Genomic DNA, 27,719 nt, shown 5'->3' on the forward strand with positions numbered 1-27,719 from the left:
ACTATTATGTTATAGTTATTTTCCCCCTATAAGTATTAACTTGTAAACATAGTTGCATTTGCAAAATTATTACCAAAAGAGAATTTGAAACACAGACAATTCTTAAAAGCATAACAACAATGAACTTATTAAGAGAATGGTTAAACATCTTTTACATACATAGTTTGACTGAAATGTACGATTCAGGTTCCCAACTGCACCTCAAACGTAGATGATCATCATCCTTCATGCTCATGGTGAATTTCAGTTGTTACAAAGACTCAGTTGTGTGTTAGGATACTAATACCATGATATTTTTGCGGAAGAAGAAGTAGAACATTCTGAATAAGATTAAAACTCTTCTCATGTCTTTCTGATTGATAAGCAGATTGGAATTTCCATCTACAAGAAATTGCCTTTACAAAATTCTCATGTCCCCATAATGAAATCAGATGTGGACAATAAACAAAAGGAAAAAGAATGCAAACTCACTCTCATATAAAGGGATTTATCTATACATTTATAAACAGCTCCGAATGCAAGGATGCAACTAAATAAAAGGATATACACCAAGCAAGTCAGAGCAGAAGAAGAATAAATATAATTGATAAATGTTGTTGCCAATTCATTGTCGACATAGCTGCTCTATTTTCTGCATCTGCCGTGAATCAACATCCGGCGGCCTTCAAGAAATTATCATACGGGCGTGCCGCTGGCAGTTGAAAGAAGTTAGGCTGATGTTGGTATGCAGTTCCACAATGCCTTGGAGCAGAGTCAGGAAATGTGTTGAGTGAATTAGGACCCATGTTTGGAGGATCCAAGAATGGATTTCCACTCTGCAATTCAATTGTCATAAAAATTATATAGTTATTTGGTTTCAGGAAACAAGATAAGTTCATCTTTTTAAACTTGATCAAATCGACCAATGATTAATATATAAATTAATGATTAAGCCCTCTTTTCAAAAAAGTGCAGACTTAATTTGCCAATAAACCATAGATGTAAATGTCTCAAAAAAGTACCATAGAAGTCATTTGAAGATTGGAATTTGCAGAAGTGCCCTTGTCCCAGTCCTCATGGTTGTACATAGGAGGAGCAAACCTAAATGATGATTGCAATGTATTGGAAGCCATGAAAACATTCAACTTCTCTTGCTTTCCCATGAGGAGGTTCTCACAATGGAGAGCCATTTCTTTGTAACTCATGTCAGGAGCCGTTGATGTAGAAATTCTCCCTACATGATTGGTTGTGTCCAAAACCTGCAAATGAATGATAATATCAGGAGTTCATTGGTTTTCAGAAATAAAATGTAGAGGAAAATTGAAAAGTCAAGCGTGTGATGTGTGCTTATAAATGAACAGAAGCACTTACTGAACCCAAAATGTCATCAACACTCAAAAGGTTTGTATTTCCTAAAGGCTGCTGTGCATTAGGATGAACTTGGATTTCCATTCCGTTAGATGGAATGTCGTCATCCATAGTAAATAATGGAATATCAACCTGCATTTTTTTCATGTTCGAACGACGAAAGTTCAGATAAAAGGAAATAACTGGAAAAAGAAAAAAGAAGAAAAGAGCATAGCAGTTCAGGTTACCATATCGGAATGTTTATCATCTTTCAACCCGGCCTGATAGATTTCTGTTGTCTCAGTAGATAATTGGGCTCCTAGTGGACAAGCATCATCAGGTGAAAATTCACGAAGTAGCTCTTCTTTTAAGGTGGATGATTCCTGTTTCACAAGGAACTCAAGGGTATTACTAAAGTCCTGATAAATTAGTGCAACATTGCATGGTATAGAATTTTTACATCTATTGGAATTCCTAGACCCTGTACTATCATGGTAGCAAATGATTCTTTAGACTGGCTTTCTGTCAATTTTATAGCTGAAAGTGACTTCAAAGCAGCTGCGTCATCCTCTTTTGATCCATAAACTCTACTTGAATGTCTAGCTGTATCAAGAACAACTTGTAACTTGCTGTCGTTTAACAGTTGCAGGAATGGATCACACTGAAGAAAACCATAAAAGACAATTCAGAAGATACACGGATAATAATTTTATCACTTCACATACCAGTACAAAATAGCTAGAAGCGTATTCAATTGAGTAAACAATCATCATTTTACCAAGCTAAAAGAGAAAATGGGAAAGTTATAAAAAAGTAAAATAACTTAAATGCACAAAAGAAAATTCCATAAAACTAGAAGTACATACTGTCTTATCTGTCAGTGGCATTTTAGCAATAGAAATGAGAGAACCAATATTGTAGGCCTTGGAAGTGAAAACAATCATGGATGTTGCCAGTGTAAAGAGAGATCTGCGCCGTGATGGTTGAAGTTTGACTGGAAAATATAACAAAGCTTTAGAACTAGGCACTTTTAACAATGATTCACAACAAATTTTCTCCGAAGTAATATAAGGGAAATAAGCATAAATAACAAACATCTAATATGAGAATAAGACTATGCTATGAACAAAGTATGTTATCACTACTTTTGTTTGGTTGAGTATGAACGAAGGGATCCAATTAATTTTGTTCCATTTTGTGCATCGCTGAAAATCCAACCTGCCATATTTTTATGTGAAGCATTGTACATAAATTGCCACATGATAATTTTGCTACACAATATTGACTGCTAGTTTTTATTTAAAATCACAAAATTAATGAGTGTTGATGCATAGTTTTTCTAGTTCAATTATTTAAAATAAGTGAGATGATATGCATGAAATTGCATAATGAATCCCGATCAAATTTAGGCATTCATCCAATAAATTTATAAAAGAAATCACTATCTACTATACTATACCATCCATAACGCTTATATAGTTACATTGTCAAATCAAGAGAAAAGTTAGACCATGCACTATATAATCATCACTATATAAAGAAACTTCTCTTTTAGTCAGTGAAATACTGAACTTTTGACGGAAACTTAGTCCCTGAAATATTTTACCAAAGCTTTATATTTTGTCGGAGCAGTAAGCACTAAATATTATGCTTTTAGTTACTAACAGTGCCTTAATTTAACTTACTAACAATGAAAAAATGACAAATTAGGGAAAAAGCTGAGAAAACAAGAAAAATAATCATGTGATGTCCAAACAAATGTGGGAACTAAGGCTCTACCTTTATCATTGAGGGAAATGCTCCTCAAGGAAATTGCCAACTGAAAACTTTCAGTTAAGGCCTCATAAGAGGAATTCTGCAAGAGCCAAACTCACAAGATATGAGCATAAGATAAAAAGCCTACACTAACTTTTTAATGTAATAGAGACTATGAACTTTCAAAGAATGATTTTTTTTTTTAAAGAGATTATTTGTATTTCCAGACAAAAATGCTGACATTTTATATCTTTCTTACAGTTAAAAAGGCAAATTGAATGAACAATCTGCATCTAATCTAACTATAATCGTAAAATGCATGCACTTCCATTACCTTACTCTGAGCAACAAGCAAGACAAGGCTGAAGGTGTGAGCAATTGCTTCAAAATTTTCAGGGGTGTTCATGGGGTAGACGGACTGAGCCCAGATAGATGATAGCATAAGAGTAATCTGATGACTACTCAACCTAAGGGGTAATGCCTGTAACACATTACTCATCAGAAGACAGGCAGAATTTGGTGGTGTTGATTGAAAAATTATATTGTTGTTATTATTACAGCGAATTGTAAATAAGTAAACAAGAGCAAACTGTGCAATTATATACCAGTTGTTTATTGGAACTATCTGTAGTATTATTTTCTTCGGGCTGAGTCCTTCTTACACTACCTGATCGGCTAGACTTTAATCTATTTATTATAGAACTACTACCCTTTGAATTCTTTCTCTCCAGAGATTCAATAGAAGAAGATCTTCTACTAGCTGTCCGACTATAAGTTGACTTCAATCTGTTAAAAATAGAGTTATCACCAGTGTTTCCATCTGAATGACTTTCTTCTTGAATGGTAGCTGGCTTCCTCTCCAACTTTTCAAAGAGTGCAGCTGAAGAAGAAAAGACAGACGTGTTTCTTGAAAGCACCCTTTGAATATCCGCTGAATGTTGAGGTTGTGGACAAACGGATGATGGCACAAGAACAACAGAAAATATGCGGTGTGCACCCACCCTGGTTTCTTGGTCCAGATGGACCATCGACAAGAGTAACTGATGAAATAGAGCCTCGGGGAATGCCTATATAATAGAGTATCAAATTTGCAGGAAGGAAAGATGTAAAAATGAAAAAGTCAGATAGAAGCAAGGAAAATTACAATCATAACCAATCAATCAATTTAGTAAATCTTGCCTTGTTCTGATATGTCAAATTCGGTATTGACGCGACTATTTGAGCAGTTCTATAAACTGCAGAAATCAAGGTCCTGGACATAACTGTAATACTAGACATATTTTCCAGCATCACAGCCATTGTGTCGAGAACAGGACCTGCATCTGCAATCTGTTTAACATTACAGCCACACAAGAGAGTTAGATCATAGAGATCATATGTTTATCTTGTTCATTACACTAACAAATAATATCTTTAATAATGTGAAATTTTTTATCACCTTAGTTGTTAACTGTACAAGGCATTCATCTACTTCTTGTCGGTATTTTTGGTTCCATTGTATCACTTCAGCCCCCAGACTTGAATCGTCAAGGGAGCAGTGTATGCTTTTCCGTAGATGCCTCATCATATCACTCAATGCACCAATAATGGCAACAGATTGTTGAGATCTTGTATGTTGAGCAACACAACTAATAACGCCAACAATGTCAAGTTGCATATTAGGATTCTTTAAAACATTCTTGTGATCAAGGTGCTTGACTAAAATGGACAGCAACAAATGTGTATTCTGTCCTGTAAATTACAGTGAACTCAATTTTAAGATGATCAGATAATAAAAACTGGTATAAAATGTACCATATCTTAGAGCACTCAAGAAGATAAATACCAGAATTTTCAATTATCGACTGCATGTCAAGCAAGACAGAAAGAGCAAGACCATGATCAGGAGACCAGAGATTTGAATTATCAAAATAGCGGAACAAGGATTCCAAAACTCGTCGAACAGTTGTACCCTCCTTGGCTAACTTTGCCATATTCTGTATGCAAACTCGTGACCAGAATCCAGGGTTTGCTGTATCCTCCCTATGGATATGAAAAAAAGAAGTTAACAGCAACTATGATAGATCAGTAACATACAATGGAAGCTATCACAATGGCAAGGACGATTACTTTGACACTTGAAGTTCTCCTTTTTCATTCACTATCATTTTCCAAGAATAGAGCCTGGCTGCATTCCGTTGAGCATCTTTCTGGACTTCACCATAATTTTCCAAAACAACTGAAACAACCTGAGTTAACAAGAATTGCATAAAGCTGTTAAAGGCATGATAAACATAAATGGGTATCAACAAACATATTTTGTGAGTGTAGATCCCAACACTATCATAACTAGTTGATCATGACAGAAAATAATCATTAGTTACATATTTAAAGAAACAGCACCAATTTGAGTAGAACTAGAAATCACAGTGAATTAGACAGTCACCGATATAGTTTTCCAAGAAAAAAAAAAAAGAAAAAAAAGAGAGAAATGCAATCTCAACAAAAACATTTAAAAATGGACTACTAACTCACATTGTCAAATTCAACTGAAATATGAGAGAATTCTCCCATGAACCAAACCTGTAAAAGAAATAAATAATGATCAAGCTGCTGTTGCAAGCATCCAGTTTGTTAACAAAAATATGGCTTAAATAAGCTAGGAATATAGGAAGAAGGACCACTCTAGTTGGCCAGTTGGGTGGGCAAGAAGAGAAGAAAGTTCAAGAATCTTTTCAAATAGTAGATCGCATATGGCTAATATTACCATTGATGAAAGGACTTGAATTCCAGCAGCACGCAAATTTTGTATTTTTGCATCTTCTCCCATTTCTTGAGCTAGACGGCAAAGTTTTGAAATGAAGCCATCTAGATTGAACATATAAGTACCATCCGTCTGTATCATAAGAGAATACCTCTACATGCTTCAAACTCCACAGGAACAAATTGCTATATTATACATAATTTAGGTACAAAAATAAAAATAAACTTGCAACAAATTCCTAAATAGATAACCTACCAAAAAACCCCACCTGATTGTTCACAAAGTCAAACAAGGTGTGGCAGCCTAAAATCTGCACTTCATCATGCCGTGTTTGATCAAGAAGAATTTGTATAATACTAAGCAAGCTACTTGCAAACAAAGGCCTGCCACAATAGTATTCTCACAAATCATACAGATGCTTTTGTGCATAAGAAATAGAAAATCAGCTAATATTGCTTCATTAGAGGCTATTTGGTCAAATTGGTGCAAATTCAAGGAGACTATAGTCTCCAAAACAAGCAACAATTTCTGCATAGTGTCTTTTCTGTGATACATTAGACATCAGGATATTGGTGATAGAGTACTGCTTGGTTAAATCTGAATGTATGTTTATTTAACTAGTTTACTGACAAGGTGAAAAAAACATATTGATGTTGACGGTGAAAGTATATGTCATGAGAAACTCAAAATCCTGTTTGCCTCAAATAACCTGATTATTTCAAATGGAGGGGGGAAAAAGGTGAATTCAATATGATGAAAGTACTCACATTTGGTCCCTACAAGAAACCAACAACTTCCTGTAGATACAAATGACAACTTTTACAGCGTGGTAGTTCTCATTTCTCAACTCCCTATAACACCTTTGCTCAAGATAGCTCGTTATCTGAAATAAGCAAAGACCGCAGAAGGTTAATTCAATATTTATAAGAAAAGAAATAGACTTCAAATTTTTAAAGGTGTGAAAGATGCTATAGCACTTCACGTAGTAGCTGTGCATATGGCAAATAACAACATTCAAAAGCCTTTGCCCCTAACTAAAATCTTTCAACTGAGAAGCAGTGATTGTTTATCCGAGAATGCATGGTAAAACATTGTGCAAAATGTGATAGATAGATAGATACCTTAGGAACGCGAAGGGGATTTTTGGCGGCGTATTCACATAACTTGCTAATCATACGATCATTGGGTTCCTCGTCCTGCCACAATCACAACCAAGAAACATACAATACACACATTCATTCATTCATTTACTCTATCATATTGCTAACAATCATAGGCAGTTATCCGAATGAGCCGGACTAATCCCTCGTCTGACCCCTTGACATTGCCTGAAAATATCAAGAGCGAGGGAAGGGAAACATAACATTTTCCCCTCACAGGCTCGAATCGTGACGCTAGCTAACACCTATTCTCTACTTGGCTTTGTCTTGCAGATCCAATAAATTTTTAAAACAGAGAATGAAATGAAATGAAAATTTAACAGAAAAATAGAAAAACCTGGTTTTTAGGGAAGATATCAGCAAGGAGCTTCTTGTAACGCTTGATTGGATGCCTTGAACGCTCCCTCAACGCAGGACAGAAACAACACAAGCTGCCGCATACGGGCCATATGTTCCGAGAAATCACGCTCATTCTTCTTCTTCTTCTTCTTCTTCTTCTTTCTTCTTCCTCCTCTTCTTCTTCTCTCTTTCTACCTTATTGATGATTGATCCTATCAGCATTCAATTCAGTTTCGCAACGAAGAGAAGAGAGAGAGAGAGAGGGAGAGAGAGAAAGAGAGAAAGAGAGAGAATGAATGAGAGAGAGAACTAAAAATCGGTAACTGTATTTTGTGTGTTCGAGGTTGATTCGATCCCCTCCCTGCCTCTGCTTTCTTTCTCTATTTTTTTTAGATCTTTTGATTTTTGATTTTGTAATGTTACCTTCACTTCCTCTTCCTCTTCTTCTTCTTCATTCATTCAATTTTTTGACACTGCAATGATTGGATTAGGCAACATTGTAAGGTAATTTTCTATCTAATGATAAGTAATAATGGTTTATGGTATTTATTTGTTGTCTATTATGTTCAGACAGCTCGATGGTTTGGGAGACACGTAAGATTCACGTCATATCCTTAACTTCTTTTATTCAAATTCCCCGCCAAGTGCCAACTATCCAACCTTATTTTCGAAAAAAAAAATCCGGTACCCACTCAAAAAATAACGAGCCTTTTGATAAAAAAAAATAATTTTTTTATCTTTAAATTTTATTTCTTTCAAAATTAATTAATTTTTTTGTTAATATTTTTTTCTGTATATTAATAGAATAAGCTTATATAACATATTAAATTGTTGATTTATCCATTAAAAATTAACTAGAATTGATAAACTCTTTTTTATTGAAAATCTCATTGTCATTAAAAATAATTATTAGTTTTTTTTTTATTTTTTGGTTACCTTTTATAAATACATGGACTAAATTTACTATCTACAACTAAAAAATATTAGTAATTTTTAAATTATTTTACTTATAAAAATTAAATAGAGAATATATTAATGATTAACGAATCACATAAGCATGTTTTGGAGAGAGATGATTGACCGAGAGACTAATCAATCTCACAAAGTTAATTATTAGAGGCTAAAATAGGTATTTTTTTTAAAAGTCTCATACTCCTTCAAAAAAATTATCAAGAGTTGAAATGGGTATTCACTTTATTTTCTTCTGTTCTTTTCTTTTTTACTAATGACTTCTTGATCTTGACCATAAAATCAATTTTTTTTTTCGGTAAATACTAAATAACTAGTTAATATTTATTTATTTATTTATTTATTAACATTTATTCATTAATTAAGTAGTTTATTGTTGATTAAATTAATTAGTACCTTAATAAAATCGTATATTGCTAATATTTAATTTGTATTAATGTTACTTTTGACATTATCTAAAATACATTTTAATTTTATATACATATTTTTTTGTTATTATTATATCCTCTTATCTAGTCACCAAAAAAAAAAATATCCTCTTATCTAACAATACAAAGACTCATTCGTCATGAATTTGAGTTCTATTTAATAGTGCATGGAAGATAAGATTCAAACTTTTAAGTTTTAACACTTATTTAAATTGATTAGTAAACTAACTATTAGGCTAATTTAAATTGGTTATTTTATATACATGTTAATTATGCTTATTTATATTGAATAATGCTACACATCCAAATTTTTTTATTAATCAAATTGGTCAAACATAACAAAAATTAAATATAATTAGTATTATTTTAAGTCTTATTGTTTAACATGGTTAAACTTAATTTATAAAAAGACTTGGATATATACCATTACTCATTTATATTTAAATGGTTTGAATTTCTCCCCAACTTAAAAACCTAGTGTCATTGTGTCTAATAAAATTTGCACTTGCATCATGTCTAATAATGGAAGAATGTATATATATCGATTCAAATATAAGACAAAACAAGTTTACATAATAATTTAGTAAAATCATTGGGAAGAAAGATAAAATACATGCATTGAGCGACTAATTAAGATTCCTGCAAACCTGGGTTTTATTTTTCAAGCAAACAATACCATGATTATCATCACTATTTCATATTAATTTATTTTATTTTTATTTACCATTTCTCTCTTTTCTTTTTTTTTTTTTATTAGGTTATTTTTCAAATCATTAAAATCCCTTTCAACAGTGGCGGAGCTTAGTTCAGACTTTTTATAAAAAATTTAGTAGTACTTTTTCAAAAGATAAAAAATAGTTCAATTGACTTAAATACTTTACTATGACTTAAAGTATCTAATAAGTTCAATAAACAACACTCTCTTTATCTTTAAGTTCAAATACAAAAAATTAGATATTTTTTATTTATTTAATTTAATATTATTTTATATTTTACTATTTATTTAATTTAATTTTTTATATGATAAAAAATAATAGAATATTCAATAAGTATTAATATTATTGTATTTGTATAAATTGATAAAAAAATTCAATAAATATTATAAATTTTAATATTTATCCTTCTAACTTATTCTTTACATATTTTACAGGATATATATTCAAATTTTTATATAAAATAATAATGAAAAATCAAAGAATTGATACTTTTTTAAGAGGAATGCTAATATTTAAAAAGGAAAACATATAACTTTTACAATATCAACACCTGTAGATAGTTCTTCTACTTTAATGAATCACGAAGAAAGTGAGATAATAAAAAATTTGGCTTAACTTTTTGGAACGATATCTTGAAAAACGGCTTTAAATTTGGCAATATCACCCAAACTAGAGAGATGAGATTAGACGAACTTATCTTAAATGGATCCATATCAAAAATATTTTGACAATTATTTTCTATCTGGCCCCCCAAAATTTTGTTTCAAGTTCCGCCACTGCCTTCCAAAATGTTAACTGTTAAAACAGATTACAGCTAAATCTATTAGAAAACGTGTTGTTGATGAGAAAATACAAATCAAACATTGAAGAGCTAAACTAATCAGCAATAGTTAAGTTCACATGTAAAAGAAACAATACAAACAAACTTGGATTGATCGAGTAGTTAACTCACTCGTCTACTTAAATAAATGTCAGGAGTTCGAATCCTATCTTATGTATACAGTAGTCCTTGACTTCATGAGTTGGAAGATACCGTGCGAAACAAAATTCATACAAGGTCAAACTAGGTTGTAAACAAATTAAATATAACCAATTGTACAAGGTAGCCATAAGCCCCTAAGATTGTGTGACATTCCTTTTAACAATAATCTTAAAATAATGAGTTTGCATTTCGGTGATGACTTATGCTGGTTAAGTGAGAAATGTATCATATAAAATGGGGAACCATGTGGCATGCATTATTAGATTAATAATGCTTAAGAGAATATAAATAATTAGCGATGGAAATGTAGCACAACTTTTGTGATATATCCATTTTTTGCGGTTTATTAATACCCTTATACACTCTCCAAATCCTTCAATTTTGAAGCTTCGTAGATCTCATACTTGTTAAGAATGTTTTCCTCCATTGTCTCCTAAAATTAAGATATAAATCACAACCATTCACCATCTCAATTTTTTTTTTTGCCAAACTTGGCGAAGGTTGATCATTAGTAAAATAAAAAATAAAAAATAAAAAACAGAGAAGGAAAAACTTTGTACTCATCTTTGAGAATGTAAACAAGAATGATAACAGGGTAAGCTAGAGAAGAAGAGGTGGAGGAGGAGGAGGAGGAGGAGGAGAAGCAAGAGAAAGAAGGGAAAAAAAAATACATATACACAAAAATATATATAAATTTATCTAATCAAACCCCAGGTTTTAACTTAAAAAGAAAAAAAATTAAATTCAACATGGCAGTTGTATTGACCCAATGTTCAGAAAAGTTAGGCTACCTCGTACTTCAATTAGGCAAAAATTTCGTTATGTTTATGGTGATGGTGATTGTATGCAATGCTTTACATTATTTTCTAAAGCCTTATTCACAACCTCGGATCACTTCTGACATATTTGTAAGTTCTGATTTTTGTATTCTTATTGTCAAGTGTTATCTGCTTTTAGAATTTTGGAAAAAGGAAAATGCTCGAAATTTTTATACTTGTTATATTCTTTTTTATTTTGAATGCAGGTAGGACTAGTGATGGGGAATGTATCTTTCTTACGCAAATTGTACATGGAATTCAACACAACCTTTGTGTTCATCATAGATTTTGGTATGATGTGTTACATGTTTGCTTTGGGGATAGAAATGGATCCATTCATACTGTTCAAGAAACCAAGTAAGGATGCTCAAGTTGCATATGCAGGAATAATTTGCACTTTCATCATAGCAGGCACCACAACACCATTCCTGCATTACTTTACAGATCAAACCAAGTTGCTAGAATACACATTCTCCCTCTCAACTCTTCTATCTAGCACAGCATCCCCAGTTTTGACTCGTTTAATAACGCGACTCAAGATAGGCAAGTCGGATATTGGGAAGCTTGTGATAGCAACAGGGATGCACTCGGATTTTGTATGCTCCTTGCTTCTTTCGGTTGGCTACATAGCCATGCCATTGGACGCATTTTGCGATGATTATGACGAAAAGAAGCGCCTTAAGAAGGCCATCATAATGGGGTGTGCACTTCTTGGACAGACTGTTTTGACAGCACTGGTTTCACCAATCTTTATGAACTGGGTTGATAATGAAAACCCGGAAGGGAAACCTATGAAAGGTTCACATTTGGTGTTGTCAATTGCAGTTATGGTCATGGCTTGTGCCTCATCAACTATATATGAATATAGTCCAATTCTAAGTGCTTTCATGGCAGGGGTGTGTTTTCCAAGGGAAGGCAGAGTTTCCAAATGGGTTATTGCCAAAATCAACTACTTGTTGACCACTATCTTCTTTCCTATCTTTTTCTTGTGGATGGGTTATGCAGCTGATTTCAGAGAGTTTGAAGCTGGACATCTATTGACTTGGGCAAAATTGTTTACACTTATTCTCATTGCCATTGTCGGCAAGGTTGTTGGAACAGTTATTTTGGGGATGATACTTGGTTTTCGCTGGCCGGAATCGGTTGCAATTGGATTACTCCTAACCACCAAGGGCCATTTTCACATCTTCTTGGCTATCAAAGCGGCAAGTATTTTCCTCACTTTTTCTTTATCTTCACTTATCATAAAGGCGGCGTTTGGTAGTTGGACAGAACACAAAATACAAAGACAGGGAGACAACGATTATATAGAAATTTTCTATTCATCGTCTTGTCTTCTCTATCTCTCGCTCTAAACACATTCTTGTGTCATTCTGTCTCTGTATTTGCCTTTTGTCTCTGGAACCAAATGTAGCCAAATAGATACTAGTCCATTTCTTGCATGGAAATTGGAAATATTTACTTTTGTGATGTCTCCAAAGGGAATGTCATCAGCCAACATGCATGCATGATACTATGATAGTGTCAAGTTTCTATTTTCTAGCAAATTGATATAGCAGTACCCTTTAAAGCTGAGAAATGAATGGTTCTTCCACAATTCCAGATCATCCTCATCAGAAATAGTGAAAATGGAGGAATATATATACCCTTACCTTATAATACATAATGAAGCATTTGATCTGTATTTGTGTACATCTATAAATTAAATTCACCACTTAAAATGATATTTACTGATACTGATATTGAGAACCAAGGAAGTGTTTATAGGCTCACTTCTAATTCTAACTATAAGGCATGCAACATAAATAGATAATCAAAAATCATGTTTATAACTGAATCAATCTCATATTTGTCCTTGTATTACCAGATAGGTTGTGGTGCCAATACTTCAACTGGCATTACAATGATAATGGCAATATTTTTCACAATAGTGCATACTCCATCAGTGATAGCATACATCATAAAACGTGCCAGGAAACGAGCACCAAATCATCGCATGACACTCCAGTTGCTTGACCCACTACATGAGCTAAGGATACTCTTGTGTGTCCACGGACCTGACAACGTTCCTGCTTCCATCAACTTCATGGAGATCTCAAGAGGGGCAACACCCCCCGGCATTGTGGTATATGTCGCGGACATGATTGAACTCACTGATCAGATAGCAGCAACAGTAGAGAGAGGCGCAGAAGGACATACAACAACTGTGAAAGATGCTGCGGTCGTGGAAATGAGGGACAAAGTATCCAACTCTTTTCAAGCCTATGTAGATGAGGATAGTGAAGGTATTACTCTCAAAAGAACATTAGCAGTGTCAACAATCACTAACATGGCACAAGACATCTGTGTCTTAGCAGATGAATTGATGATTGCCCTCATTATACTACCATTCCACAGGAACCAACGTCAGGATGGAAAATTGGATATGGGTCACCAGGGATTCAGATATGTGAACAGAAAGGTAATGTCAAAAACTTTATCATTAGTATTATTTTGATAATTAAGATGAACAAGTTCAAGAATCAAAGGAGCTAGCTAGCCATAGTAAATCCAAGTAGCTGCAACAAGAGTAATGTCAAAAGTTATGTGCATCAATTCTCTTTGAGACTATCAAGGAAGAAAATGCACATGTTAAATGAAAACATATATAGCAAATAAAAAATCAATTACCTTAATATTGATAGCTCAATAATGCAATAATAGATACTGTTTAACAGTTATTAAGGAGTGCTCCTTGTTCCGTGGGGATTCTAGTTAACAGAGGCCTTGGATCAATTGAAAAGATATCAAGAACTCAGGTATCACTGAATGTGGCAGTAATATTCATTGGCGGAAAAGATGATAGGGAAGCACTTGCCTATGCAGGTATGGTAGCACGACATCCAGGAGTGAAACTTACAGTGATCAGATTTCTGGTAGATTCCAGTGCAGAATCCTCAAGATTAGCAGCTTATAGAGTCAACCTTCCAGAGCTGGAGGAAGAAGTGGGACTCGACGACGAATGTTTTGCACAATTCTATGAAAAGCATATAAATGGGGGTCGTATTTCCTACTTAGAGAAGCATCTTGCCAGCGCAGCCGAAACATTCACAACTCTCAGATCATTTGAAGGGCAATACTCTTTAGTCATCGTAGGTAAAGAAGGTGGGATGAACTCTATATTGACAAAAGGGATGGACGATTGGCAACAGTGCCCAGAATTGGGACCAATCGGGGATGTACTTTCAGGACCAGATTTCGCAATGACAGTGTCTGTGTTGGTAATCCAACAACATAGACTCAAAGGAGAACTAGATGGTCTTGACGAGGACTTCTCCATCATGTAGGCATTATTAGATGATTAGGTAGTATAGTTGTAGATACTAACAGTAGCAAGAAAACAAAAAGATAGAGCAAACCATGTGAAAATTGTAAAGATAAATGTAGAATTTGATGAACGTTTCATCAGGAGGTTAAAATCAATAAAGATATTGTACAGTGAACCATGTCTCTAACAACATGATCGAAAGCATTAGGAATGACTTTATGTGCAGCTAAACCCCCTTGTTCTTCTCCTACACTTCAATTTTTCAACCCTAATGTACTCCTGTAACAACTATTTTATACAAAGATCTCACCATTTGCATTCAACACTATCATGCTACCTTCAAGTGTATGGTCCCCAAAGTATATTCATATTCAGTAAAACTCAATTCACTGAAATTTGCATTTAAATAATTAAGTTATACTAGAAGGTAGCATTTGTTTTAAGATACTGGGACAGAGACTGGGAGACTGAAATTCAATATCATGTTTGTTGACTCAGAGACTCGTACTAAAATTTCTGTCTCTTTCCCCAAAATTTCAATAATTCAGTACCTCCAAAAAGTGGAGACACAAAAGACTGAAATTTTTAGAGACGGAGACTGAAACTTTAATAACATTTTATACCTAAAATACCCTCATTTCAATTAATTAATTCTAATTTTATCCTTTGTACAAATTAAATTAGAGCTTCATTTTTGTTTCAATTTCTGTCTCCTACTTTGCACCAAACAGAATACTAAGATTTATTTTAGTCTCTGTCTCTAAGTCTCTGTCTCTCAGTATCAATCATTCAGTCACTGTCTCTCTACCAAACGCTACCAAATAGAACAATCAATTAAAAAAAGTGTATATTCACATTCAAGATTCATGGAGAGCAACAGGGTTCATGTGACAGCATTTTTTTCCTTTTTAAAAATAATTAGCTTAGTAGAATGCAAATCATCCTTCAATAGTTTTGTTAACATTGAAATTGTTCCTTGGTCCAAAAGAAACATCTTTAACAAGTTTCATATCAAGCAAAGGCTAAAGGGAAAAAGTTCCATCTTGAATGTACATCAATAGTCCCTTGAAAACTTCACCATCTCCGCCTGCAATTAAAAATACGAATTTGTAACTAACAGAACTAAAATAAAAATGGACAAGAAAACTTCGTAAAATCCATAAACGATTTGTCTCTTCCCAGCACAAAATTATATTGTAACATAATCATTCTAGGTAGTCAGGGGTTCCACAGAATTGTTCCCTATTCCCCACACTGAAATGCCAGAATTATGCACACTTTGCAGAACTTAAGAGCCAATTCCCAGGACACCACAAAAGAACTACCAAGAGACTATTAGTATTTACTTTTGAAGTGCCATATAGAAGCGGAGAGTCATGAGAAACAATTTCTCAATATTCACAAAGATGCATCCTCAGAATAAGGCAACATCTCTTATAGAAGGAAAAAGCCAACTCACAGTCCTCCCCATAAATGTTGTCCGGACTTAACCACATTTGCTAGGTGAAAAAGGCAGATACCATAAAAAGAAAGAACAACATAATTCTAGAATGGTAGAGCTTAGCCAAAATATAGCAAGAGATGCCAAACTTGTGATATAAGTATTCTTCTTTAACATATTATAAGTTACTTAAGTTGAACCTCTTCGGACTCCAATTCCCTAGAACAAGCTACTGACAAAACATCGGGTACACCACACAGTCAAATGATGTGATCAAAATCAGAACCTGCAGCTACTTTGCAGTTTTGGGAGTGATGATATTGAAATGGGGCCAATCAGACAATCATCGCCCGGTACTAGTGGATAATATTCTAATATCCGAAAGATTCCCAAGATTAAGGAGTAAACAAGTATCAGTGATTGCATGGAATTATACATATTTTCAAGAAGAGGGGAAAAAAAAAAAAGAAACAACATACAGACCTCAAATGCATTCTTCAAGTGATCAAGTTCCCTGTCCAGATCATTAATAGCCTGGTTATATGCCTGCATTGGGGATGACTGGCTAGTGGTATGTATCTGCAAAAGCAACAGCAACAGCAACAGCACAACAGGTAATGCTAATAATTTCTAGATGTTGCACATAAAAGTAGAAATTTGAGACACTGCCAAGTTCCAAGTGCCGATTAGAAACAAAAATTCCACAAAAGCATATACATATGGAAGTGTGAACTTTGAATATTAAAAGATTAAATGCTTCAAAACCATCGCTAAGTTAGTAAACAAGCTGCTGGGTAAGTTGTAACTTTTGACTCTTAGGATGTAATTTTGAGTGTTGCAAATGAAGGGAATGAAAGACAGGATTTGAAGAGTAAAGCAGAATCCTTTAACTCTTCAAGCCTTTCTTCCACCTCCTTTCCCCTTCAAAATCCGACATCAGAAACACACCGTTTTAGTACCAAACTACATCGTATCACTTGTGAATGAAATTGTTGTGAAGCCAATTTCAATCACATTTTATTATGATCTATACATTTACCAAAAACTTTGTAATTAGTAATTAGTGAAGGGAAAAAATATGGAAGATTGGAAACCCACCCTCACAATAATTTTGTACTGGAGAGGGTGAGGCAGCTTGTATCCAGCAAACAACACGTTTTCGTCTCGATGCAGCTGCCTGAAAATACAAGCATCCAAAAAGCGAACGATTTAGGTTTAGGGTTTACACAGCTGAAATCAAATCAAAACTGAAGGGAAAAAAATGCGCACATGCGAATGATATTGCCTATGGTGTGTTCCTCTCTCTCGATGGTGAAAGAGGCGGCATTGATGATCTTCGTGTCCCTCTCATACGACACCCTGAAATCAAGTTTTGACAATTAGAACTGTAAAACGAGAGAGAGAGAGAGAGAGAGAGAGAGAGAGAGAGAGAGATGAGGCATACTTTTTGGTGCCTTCGGGGACGACAAAACGTTCGTAACGGTCAGGGGCGTTCATGGCGGAGCGCTTCTACTCGCTGAGTTTCTGAGCGTAGCTCTTAATCAATTAGTTAATTAATGCTAATGGATTATTAGTAATGAAATAAGAAAAACAAAGGACGAGTGAGGAGTTAAGCTTCTTACAGGACGAAGATTACGTAACGGTGCTTGGTGGTCTGCGACGACTGCCGCAGAGGTGGCGGTGGTGGTGGCTGAATCGGTGGTGGTGGCTGAATCAGAAGTTGGGGTGTGAAAAATATAAATAAAAACCAGTAGCTACGAGCCTACGAGTACGGGTCAAGTACTCAAGTACATTGGCTTTCAAGTTTCAAATACCTAACTTAGTAAATCCCATGATCAAACAAAATAATCAAGGGCGTATTTTTATTTTCTACTATTTTATATATTAAGTACTTTTGGTTTTTCAGTTTATTTTCATTTATAAAATTTTAAAAACAAAACTATACTGCATGTCTGGTTTATTAGTCATAACTGACTGAGAGGTAGTTGTGGACTTGTGGCGGTGGCGATATTAAACAAAGAATAAAAATGAAAGAAGCAAACTCTAAACAGGGAAAAATGATGACTAACCTCAACGCCAGAATTAGTGGCTACGTGAAGACCAGGGATGGATCCAAGTGCAGTGGTGTGGGGCAAGCGCCAGCTACAATTTGAAATTATTTTTGAATAATATATAATAATAATATTTATTTATTTTTATTAGATTATTAAATTTGATCTTATAATAATTTTTTATTTAATTTTTGGTACTTAATCGTCAATTTAAAAATTTTATATTAGATATTCGTTAGAATGATCAATTCTCAAATTTAAACGAAATTAATATTCTTTTTTAAAAATTAACTTAAAAGAATATTATTTATCTTCTTTTCAAATTAGCTTTAATTTTTGTGTAGCAACTATATTAATTGAAAGAACTTTTTTAACTATGAATATCAATAAGAGTTGGCTTCTAATTGTATTGGGAAGTAAATTTTTAAATAATTATTTAGTAATATATATGGAAAGAGAGAAATTTTAATGGTAGTGTTAAGAGAAAAATTACTTAATTTTTTAAAAATATAAAACCTAAAAGAATAGAATTTTAAATTATATATTATTATTTAAATTACTATTTTAGTGTTTTAATTTGTATATTAGATATTTTAAAGGTTAATCATATTTTACAATAACAAAATATAATCATAACAATAATCATGCTATATATACATAAAAAATAATTATCTGTATAAAATATATATTAAAATATAAAATACACTTTTAAAATAAGTTAAATAATATATATATTTATACATAGATATATAGTAATTAATAGATAATTTAATATTTAATTTTTTATATACACATATTATTTTTATTATAAAAATTATTATCATGTTATATTATTTTTTGGATCCGTTGAAGACAATGTCAAGAGTCAAAAGTCTAGCAAGAAAACATGTAAAAAAAATTGACAATAGATTCCAAATATCACGGAATAAACTCAAAATATTAATCAACAAGACAATAAAAGGAAATAGGATCATGAAGTTCACAATGGAAATGACACAAAAAATGGAATGCTCATCAACATATATATTCTTGGTTGCAAATGAAAGCAGTTCACCTTCGAAATGCAAAAGGTAAACTACCAAACCTAATATTATCAGAGTGACGATGCACCCAGCGCTGGCAAATATCACAGCAAACCATTGGTGTTGATTCTGAATCTCTGTAAACCTGCAAATTAAGACAGATATACAATGAATCTCAGATTTCCTTCAGAATCCAACACCTGAGAAAAAAAATAAATTATCTGAGTATAATATGCATGCTAGCAGCTATCATAACATAATACTTGAGAAGACAAGATAATCTTGGGATCCTATACAATCCTGTAAGACAGATGCAGTTGAGGATATACTTCTATTATTTTGGTGTTAGGGAGGAGGAAAAGGGGGGGGGGTTTGGAGGGGGATACATTTTGAGTAATTAATACACAGATCAATTCCCAATGTACATATCAGTTTCAGTTTATTTTTCGACAGCCAGATCAGTCCCAAAGATTTTAATAGCGGACATTTTAGTCCTTAAAAAAAATTAATATACAGATCATTCTCCAACGATTTTCTTTGTGAAACATAACAGTCCCTCATCCATTTTACTTTTACTATATGTCGACATTTATTATTATTAACTTAACTTTGTACATTTGGACGATGACACTATCATATTAATACACTCTTTTTGTTAGAAACAAGGAAGGTGAATAATGATGTTTTGGAATCTAAATTAAAATATTTTTTTAATACAAACATGTTTTTTAAAATATGACATTTTTTGATTATATTAAATACAAAAATATCAAATAGTTTCAATATTAATTTTCTTGTAGAATAATATCTAATAATTTTATTGAATATTATTATTATTATTATTATTAAGTGAATATATATATATAATTTTTTTTTTCTATTATAAATATATACATAAGAATCTAATGACTAAATTTATCATTATTTTTGTTTAAAAAATACAAAAAATTATGGTATAGTATTTCTGTGCAATTAATAATAATAATAATTTTATTTTTATTTTTTTTGGATGAAAGACTGTTATGTCTAACGGAAAAAAATGTTAAGATTGATCCGTGTATTAATTTTTCTTAGAGTCTAAAATGACCGTTTTTAAAATCTTTGAAGACTGATCTGGTAATTACTCTGCCGGAAAATGAACTAAGGACGGATATGTTTATCATAGTAAAACCATAGGAATTGATCTGTGTATTAATTTTTCTTGAGGACTAAAATATTCGCTTTTAAAATTTTTGGGAATGATTTGGGTAATTACTCATACATTTTTATATCCTTCATCTAGATTCAAAGATAAAAAAATCCTAATTAAAATATAAAATATGCATGTAAATTCCTTCTAACGTTAGAAATACATCAAATAATTTCCTTTATAATATTCATTGGCCGAAAAGATGATAGGGAAGCACTTGCCTAAGCAGGTAGGTAGCGCAACATCCAGGAGTGAAACTTACACTGATCAGATTTCTAGTAGATTCCAGTGCAGAATCCTCAAGATTAGCAGCTTATAGGGTCAACCTTCCAGAGCTGGAGGACGAAGTGGGACACCACGACGAATGTTTTGCACAATTCTATGAAAAAGCATATAAATGGGGGTCGTATTTCCTACTTAGAGAAGCATCTTGCAAGCGCAGCCGAAACATTCACAACTCTCAGATCATTTGAAGGGCAATACTCTTTAGTCATTGTAGGTAAAGAAGGTGGGGTGAACTCTATATTGACAAAAGGGATGGACGATTGGCAACAGTACCCAGTATTGGAAGCAATCGGGGATGTACTTTCGGGACCAGATTTCACAATGACAGTGTCTGTGTTTGGTAATCCAACAACATAGACTCAAAGGAGAACTGGATGGTCTTGATTAGGACTTCTCATCATGTAGGCATTATTAGATGATGAGGTAGTATAGTTGTAGATACTAACCGTAGCAAGAAAACAAAAAGATACAGTAAACCCTGTGAAAATTGTAAAGATAAATGTAGAATTTCATGAAGATTTCACCATGACGTTAAGATCAATAAAGATATTGTGCAGTGAATCACGTCTCAAACAATATGATCGAAAGCATTAGGAATGCCTTTATGTGCAGCTAAATCCCCTTGTTCTTCTAAACTAAAATTGTTCAACCCTAATATACTCCTGTAACAACTATTTTATACACAGATCCCACCATTTGCGTTCAACATTATCATGCTATCTTCAAGTGTATGTTCCCCGAAATATATTCATATTCAGTTCAACTCAACTCACTGAACATTGCATTTAAATAATTCAAGTTATACTAGATTAAAAAAGTCAATTAAAAAAAGGGTATATTCACATTCAAGATTCATGGAGAGAAACAGGGTTCATGTGACGGGATTTTTCCTTTTTAAACATAATTAGCTTAGTACAATGCAAATCATCCTTCAATAGTTTTGTTAACATTGAAATTGTTCACCACTGTAGAAGTTCCTTGGTCCAAAAGAAACATCTTTAACAAGTTTCATATCCAGCAAAGGCTAAAGGGAAAAACTTCCATCTTGAATGTACATTAATAGTCCCTTGAAAACTTCACCATCTCGTCCTGCAATTAAAAAACATGAATTTTTAACAAAACTCAAATAAAAATGGACAAGAAAACTACATAAAATCCATAAGCGATTTGTCTCTTCCCAGCACAAAATTATATTGTAACATAATCATTCTAGGTAGTACAGGGGTTCCACATAATTCTTCCCTATTCCCCACACTGAAATGCCAGAATTATGCCCACTTTGAAGAACTTAAGAGCCAATTCTCAAGACACCACAAAAGAACTACCAAGAGACTATTAGTATTTACGTTTGAAGTGCCATATAGAAGCGGAGAGTCATGAGAAGCAATTTCTCAATATTCACAAAGATGCATTCTCAGAATATGGCAACATCTCATATAGAAGGAAAAAGCCAACTCACAGTCCTCGCCATAAATGTTGTCTGGACTTAACCACATTTGCTAGGTGGAAAAGGCAGATACCATAAAAAGAAAAGATAACATAATACTAGAATGGTAGAGCCTAGCAAAATATAGCAAGAGATGCCAAACTTGTGATATAAGTATTCTTCTTTAACATATTATAAGTTACTTAAGTTGAACCTCTTCAGACTCCAATTTCCTAGAACAAGTTACTGACAAAACATCAGGTACACCACACAGTCAAATGATATGATCTAATTCAGAACCTGCAGCAACTTTGCAGTTTTGAGAGTGATGATATTGAAATGGGGCCAATCAGACAATCATTGCCCGGTACTAATGGATAATATTCTAATATCCGAAAGATTCCCAAGATCAAGGAGTAAACAAGTATCAGTGATTGCATAGAATTATACATATTTTCAAGAAGAGGAAAAAAAAAAAAAGAAACAACATACAGACCTCAAATGACTTCTTCAAGTGATCAAGTTCCCTGTCCAGATCATTAATAGCCTGGTTATATGCCTGCATTGGGTCTGACCGGCCAGTGGTATGTATCTGCAAAAGCAACAGCAACAGCACAACAGGTAATGCTAATTATTTCTAGATGTTGCACATAAAAATAGAAATTTGAGACACTCCCAAGTTCCAAGTGCCGATTAGAAACAAAAATACCACAAAAGCATATACCTATGGAAGTGTGAACTTTGAATATTAAAAGATTAAATGCTTCAAAACCATCACTAAGTTAGTAAACAAGCTAGGGTAAGTTGTAACTTTTGACTCTTAGGATGTAATTTTGAGTGGAGCTCTTGCAAATGTAGGGAATGAAAGAAAGGATTTGAAGAGCAAAGCAGAATCCTTTAACTCTTCAAGCCTTTCTTCCACCTCCCTTCCCCTTCAAAATCCGACATCAGAAACACACGCTTTTAGTACCAAACTACATCGTATCACTTGTGAATGAAATTGTTGTGAAGCCAATTTCAATCACATTTTATTATGATCTATACATTTACCAAAAACTTTGTAATTAGTAATTAGTGAAGGGAAAAAATATGGAAGATTGGAAACCCACCCTCACAATAATTTTGTACTGGAGAGGGTGAGGCAGCTTGTATCCAGCAAACAACACGTTTTCGTCTCGATGCAGCTGCCTGAAAATACAAGCATCCAAAAAAGCGAACGATTTAGGTTTAGGGTTTATACAGCTAAAATCAAATTAAAACTGAAGGGAAAAAAAAAGCGCACATGCGAATAATATTGCCAATAGTGTGTTCCTCTCTCTCGATAGTGACAGAGGCGGCATTGATGATCTTCGTGTCCCTCTCATACGACACCCTGAAATCAAGTTTTGACAATTAGAAATTTAGAACTGTAAAACGAGAGAGAGAGAGAGAGAAAGAGAGAGATGAGGCATACTTTTTGGTGCCTTCGGGGACGACAAAGCGTTCGTAACGGTCAGGGGCGTTCATGGCGAAGCTCTTCTACTCGCTGAGTTTCTGAGTGTAGCTCTTAATCAATTGGTTAATTAATGGGCTTAAGGACAATTTTGGTCTCTCACTTAGAGGTTTTTGTCTTTTTTCCACAATAAAGTGGTTGTGAAAGTTTCAATTTATTTTAAAATTGTTTTTTGTGCCAAAAAATAAATTTTAAAGACAAAGTTGCCCCTAGTAGTTACTATCCCTTCATTACATTCCCACGAAATCATTTCACCTTCCCCAAGCAAGCAGTGTTTGAAAAAAGGATTGTTGAGTGAAACGTCCGTGTGAAACCGTACGAAAGCGTTTCTGCGAGGACTGTCTAATCAAGTGGTTGAAGGGTGTTCGGTGTTGGTAGCTCGAGCGAGGTTCCTGAATAACTTCCTGCATTCGTGACTTGGCTTCGTTGTTACAGATAGCCCTTGTCGAGATAATCTTTTTATCCATGCAATATTGCCTTTATTGATGGAGGTAACGGGTGTAGGGTTTAATCTAAGCCGTGCGAATCTCTGTGTAATGATAGGGTTTGCATTGATTGTTTTTGTTCTCTTTGTTATTTGGTTTAGTAACGTCCTGTCTTGAATAATAGAGTTGTTCGGAAAGAAGATGACGCTCTTTAACATGAGGTGCACCATAGGGGTGCATTCAGATATGAGAACGGTTTGTGCTCAAGTACTTGAAGGGTCAAGCTACAGTCGTGAAAGACATTGACGGTGATTGGTGGAGTGTGTTTGAGGCATACGAGGAGCTGAGGCAGTTTGGATACTTGAAGTTCACCATCGCAGCGTTATGGTACAAAGACGCAACTGCAAATGATTCCAAGAGTCACTTGAAGTTGTTGAAAGGTGACTCAGAGGCAATTGAGATGTGTAGCATAGCAGGGAAGAGGGGCTTCGTTGATTTGTTTGTGGTGCATGAGGTTGGGGATGCCGAGAGGTTTTCGGAGGTTGGTTATCTTGACGTGGGGGGAGATTCTGGGGGCGTCAACAGTGAAGAACTAATAGAGGATAAATGCCGGTTAAGAATTGATCAAAGGATTTTCCAATTCAATATCGCAAAATATAGTCCCAACCGACAAAGTATCCTCAAATCAAAGTCACAAGAGGATGTTACAAAAATAAATTCAATAACCGGGAGTAGAATCTTGGGTCGTTCTTCCAAGGACTTGCACTAGAATGCACATTGTTGGTTAGAAATTTTGGAGTTTTTGGGTTGCTTAAGAAGAAGTAAATTGACAAGTATATAGAACCAACAACCAACTAACAATTAAAGTGATATAACTAGAAATATCAAACAAGCATTATCTAACTAACAAGCAAGCATCAAAATAACTACAACTAAAAGCATATAAGAATAAGAGATATGAATTGAGAATGAGGAAACTAGAAATTCCAAACTAGTAAAAGCGAGTAACAATCAATCAATATAAAGGTCTTGTCTAGGGGAGAGAATTGGTGTTCCTATCCCTATTGTCATTATCAATTGTGATGAGAATTGTCTATTGCTTCCACTTAGTTATCCTCTAGCAAATGAAGAAAAGTCAAGTGGATACAATTAACTTGAGTTCACAAGTCCTAGTCAACTCCTAGTGAAAGACTAGCTTTAGTGAAGTTCAAGCTAACAAGCAACTTCCAATACTCAATCAACCATAAACTTTGACAATTCAAGAGTTTCCAATACTCAACCCGAAAGCCAAGAGTAGAAATCTACCCCATAATCATAAAAGACATTTTCACAAACACCTTGTGTGCACTAAAAGAAAACATTATAAAATTTAGAAATAAATCCAAATCAAAGCTACCCACTAACAATAATTGCTAATAATAAACCAAATGACGACAATGAACATGAAAGAAAACTCAATGCATTAATAAAAAGTAATTCCAACAAGATCCAAATTCAAACTCAAAATTACTAAAGTGGTAAGAGTGCTAAGTGAAATTAAGGAGTAGAAACTACAATTAAAGCAACAAGAACTGAAATTAAAAAGGATCTAATCCAAAAATTTAAGTGAAAGTGAACAAAGAAAAATAAACCTTAGAGAGAAGTAAGAGTTTCTCTCTCTAGAATTCAAAAACTATCTAAAACTAAGCTAATGGAATGTGTTTCCTATCCTCCTTCACTCCCAGCCTCTAATCTGCAGACTGGGCTCAAAACTGGGCCAGAATTGAGCTCTGAAATCGCCCCCAACGTGTTCTCTTTAGTGAGGCACGTGCCACTTGTCACGCGTACGCGTCTGCCATGCGTACGCATCGGTCGACTTCTGCACCAGGTCACGCGTACGCATCAGTCACACGCACGCGTCGGTACCAACTTCTCAATTCCTCTATTTCTTGTGTTTCTTCCACTTTTGCATACTTTTTTTTCCATCCTCTAAGTCATTCCTATCCTATAAACCCTGAAATCACTTAACACACCTATCATGGCATCGAATGACAATAAGAGAGGATTATGAATTAGCATTTTTAAGGTCGAAGAAGCATGTTTTGAACCATAACACACAATTAGGAAGAAATATTAAAAACATGCAATTTACATGAATAAGTGTGACAAGAACTGACAAAATTCACTCAATTCAATCCAAAATAAACCATAAAATTGTGGTTTATCAAAAACCTAAAGGTGGTGGCCTGGAGGTAGTGGTATTTAAAGGGGACCAAGAAAAGACTAATGGAGTTGGCGATGCGGTTGAAACCGAATGTCAGAATAAGGATGTTGGAGAAGAGTTAAGCTAGGAGGGACAGATTGGGTCCGGTGACCATTATAGTAGTAGCGAAGACAGTGATGACCTAACATACTTGTCATCCAATGAAAAGGGGGTTAGTGCCAAAGACATCCACTTCACTGACAGTGAGGAGGTTTATGACTATGAAAGTGGATTTGGTGAAGAAAATTCTGTGCCAAAGGACTCTAATGCGGAGAAGGGTAAAAGGGTTGTGACAAGTGATTTGGACGATGAGGAAGCAGCCGACAGTGATCACTTGGAGCAGGATCATATGATTGGAGGACAAGACTTGAGGGGTGATTATACAGAGGAGGATGCTTATTGTGAGGGGCAGAAGTTTCGAGTGTATAAACCTGAAAAGGACATGGGAAAGTACAAATGGAAGGTGGGCACATTATATGAATCTCGGCAAGAGTTTAAGGACACGGTGGCAGCCTTTGCAGTCCAAACAGCCAGGAATATTAAATTCAAGAAGTGTGACTTGGTGAGGGTCCAAGCTGTATGTCAGAAAAACTTCCCCTTTTGGTTATATGCACACAAGGTTGGTGAGGAATCCACATGGAAACTAAGAAGCATGAATCTGCAACATACCTACATGCAGACACACAGGGTTGGAATTATGCACTCCAAATGGCCGGGCACTCAGTTTAAGAAGAAAGTGGAATCCGACCGAAGGATCAAGGTAAAGGATTTGGTAGCAAAGGCACACAAAAAGTGGAATCTAACCGTTACTAAGTCAATGACAGCTAAGACAAAACAAGAAGTTTTGAGCCAGATCCAGGGAGCATTCAGGGAGCAGTACAGGAGGATTAACGATTACTGTGGAGAGCTTTTAAGAATAAATCCAGGATCAACGGTGATTCTAAAAGTGATTTGATCACCAGATTTTGCTTAAGAGAGACAGAATCCAAACTTGATGAACTATTGTGTTTTCTAAAGACTGTATGTATGTTTTGATGCATGCAAGAAAAGTTTCCAGCACTGCAGAAGGTTTATTGGGTTAGACGGATGCTTCTTGAAAATCCCCCAAGGAGGACAACTGTTGACTGTAATTGGAAGAGACCCAAATGACCACATTCTTCCAATTGCGTATGCAATTGTGGAGACGGAGACAAAGGATTCTTGGGTCTGGTTTCTGCGTCATCTGTCCAAGGATTTGGGTCCACACAATATTGCAAAATGCACGTTTATATCTAATCAGCAGAAGGTAGTTTTACGTATTACACTATGCTTTTGTGCTAACTAAACATTTATAAACGTACTAATCGAATGAAATCTCACCTTCTGCTAATAGGGTCTGTTGCCGGCGTTTGAAGAGGTCATTCCAGAGGTGGACAACAGGTTCTGTGTCAGGCATCTCTACAACAATTTCAGGAAGAAATTTTTGGGCTTGGAGCTGAAGAACAGAATGTGGAGGTGTGCTAAGGCAAGTCACTGGCAGAGTTGGGAGAAGGAAATGAAATCTCTGCGAGGTCTGAATGAGGGAGCATTTCGACATTTGAATGGCATTCCACCTAGGTTCTGG

At 34.5% G+C, this 27,719-nt stretch overlaps 4 protein-coding genes across 6 annotated transcripts; 1 reads left to right on the forward strand and 3 right to left on the reverse strand.

Moving 5' to 3' along the window:
• Positions 1-325: 325 nt before the first annotated feature.
• LOC107629694 (protein SEMI-ROLLED LEAF 2) lies at positions 326-7,803 on the reverse strand. Its single transcript, XM_016332549.3, has 19 exons — positions 7,322-7,803; positions 6,946-7,020; positions 6,592-6,707; positions 6,093-6,207; positions 5,828-5,956; positions 5,596-5,643; positions 5,191-5,309; positions 4,907-5,103; positions 4,520-4,812; positions 4,261-4,410; positions 3,687-4,148; positions 3,416-3,562; positions 3,106-3,181; positions 2,193-2,320; positions 1,787-1,987; positions 1,575-1,709; positions 1,351-1,479; positions 1,002-1,238; positions 326-815 (listed from the first exon to the last, which is right to left on the reverse strand). Exons 1-19 carry the CDS (start codon positions 7,454-7,456, stop codon positions 648-650), a joined length of 3,060 nt encoding a protein of 1,019 aa, XP_016188035.1. The 5' UTR covers positions 7,457-7,803; the 3' UTR covers positions 326-647.
• A 3,364-nt stretch (positions 7,804-11,167) lies between these two features.
• CHX28 (cation/hydrogen exchanger 28) lies at positions 11,168-14,562 on the forward strand. 2 transcript variants are annotated; one of them, XM_088508751.1, is made up of 4 exons: positions 11,168-11,326; positions 11,443-12,445; positions 13,108-13,697; positions 13,954-14,562. In XM_088508751.1, exons 1-4 carry the CDS (start codon positions 11,168-11,170, stop codon positions 14,560-14,562), a joined length of 2,361 nt encoding a protein of 786 aa, XP_088364877.1. The 2 variants fall into 2 exon arrangements, with proteins under 2 accessions (XP_088364877.1, XP_016191701.1); XM_016336215.3 differs by having other exon boundaries at positions 11,443-12,441; positions 13,104-13,697.
• A 922-nt stretch (positions 14,563-15,484) lies between these two features.
• Positions 15,485-17,985, reverse strand: NRPB11 (DNA-directed RNA polymerase, RBP11-like protein). 2 transcript variants are annotated; one of them, XM_016332548.3, is made up of 6 exons: positions 17,607-17,985; positions 17,429-17,520; positions 17,254-17,343; positions 17,083-17,161; positions 16,468-16,563; positions 15,485-15,630 (listed from the first exon to the last, which is right to left on the reverse strand). In XM_016332548.3, the coding sequence occupies exons 2-6, from the start codon at positions 17,479-17,481 to the stop codon at positions 15,598-15,600; spliced, it is 351 nt and encodes a 116-aa protein (XP_016188034.1). In that variant the 5' UTR covers positions 17,482-17,520; positions 17,607-17,985; the 3' UTR covers positions 15,485-15,597. The 2 variants fall into 2 exon arrangements, with proteins under 2 accessions (XP_016188034.1, XP_016188033.1); XM_016332547.3 differs by having other exon boundaries at positions 17,429-17,508; positions 17,607-17,979.
• A 3,368-nt stretch (positions 17,986-21,353) lies between these two features.
• Positions 21,354-23,565, reverse strand: LOC107629693 (DNA-directed RNA polymerases II, IV and V subunit 11). The gene is made up of 5 exons (XM_016332546.3): positions 23,411-23,565; positions 23,240-23,329; positions 23,067-23,145; positions 22,454-22,549; positions 21,354-21,620 (listed from the first exon to the last, which is right to left on the reverse strand). Exons 1-5 carry the CDS (start codon positions 23,461-23,463, stop codon positions 21,588-21,590), a joined length of 351 nt encoding a protein of 116 aa, XP_016188032.1. The 5' UTR covers positions 23,464-23,565; the 3' UTR covers positions 21,354-21,587.
• Positions 23,566-27,719: the final 4,154 nt, after the last annotated feature.

The sequence above is a fragment of the Arachis ipaensis genome, chromosome B3 (assembly GCF_059453495.1).
Source record: "Arachis ipaensis isolate K30076 ecotype BB chromosome B3, ASM5945349v1, whole genome shotgun sequence".
Lineage (NCBI taxonomy): Eukaryota > Viridiplantae > Streptophyta > Magnoliopsida > Fabales > Fabaceae > Arachis > Arachis ipaensis.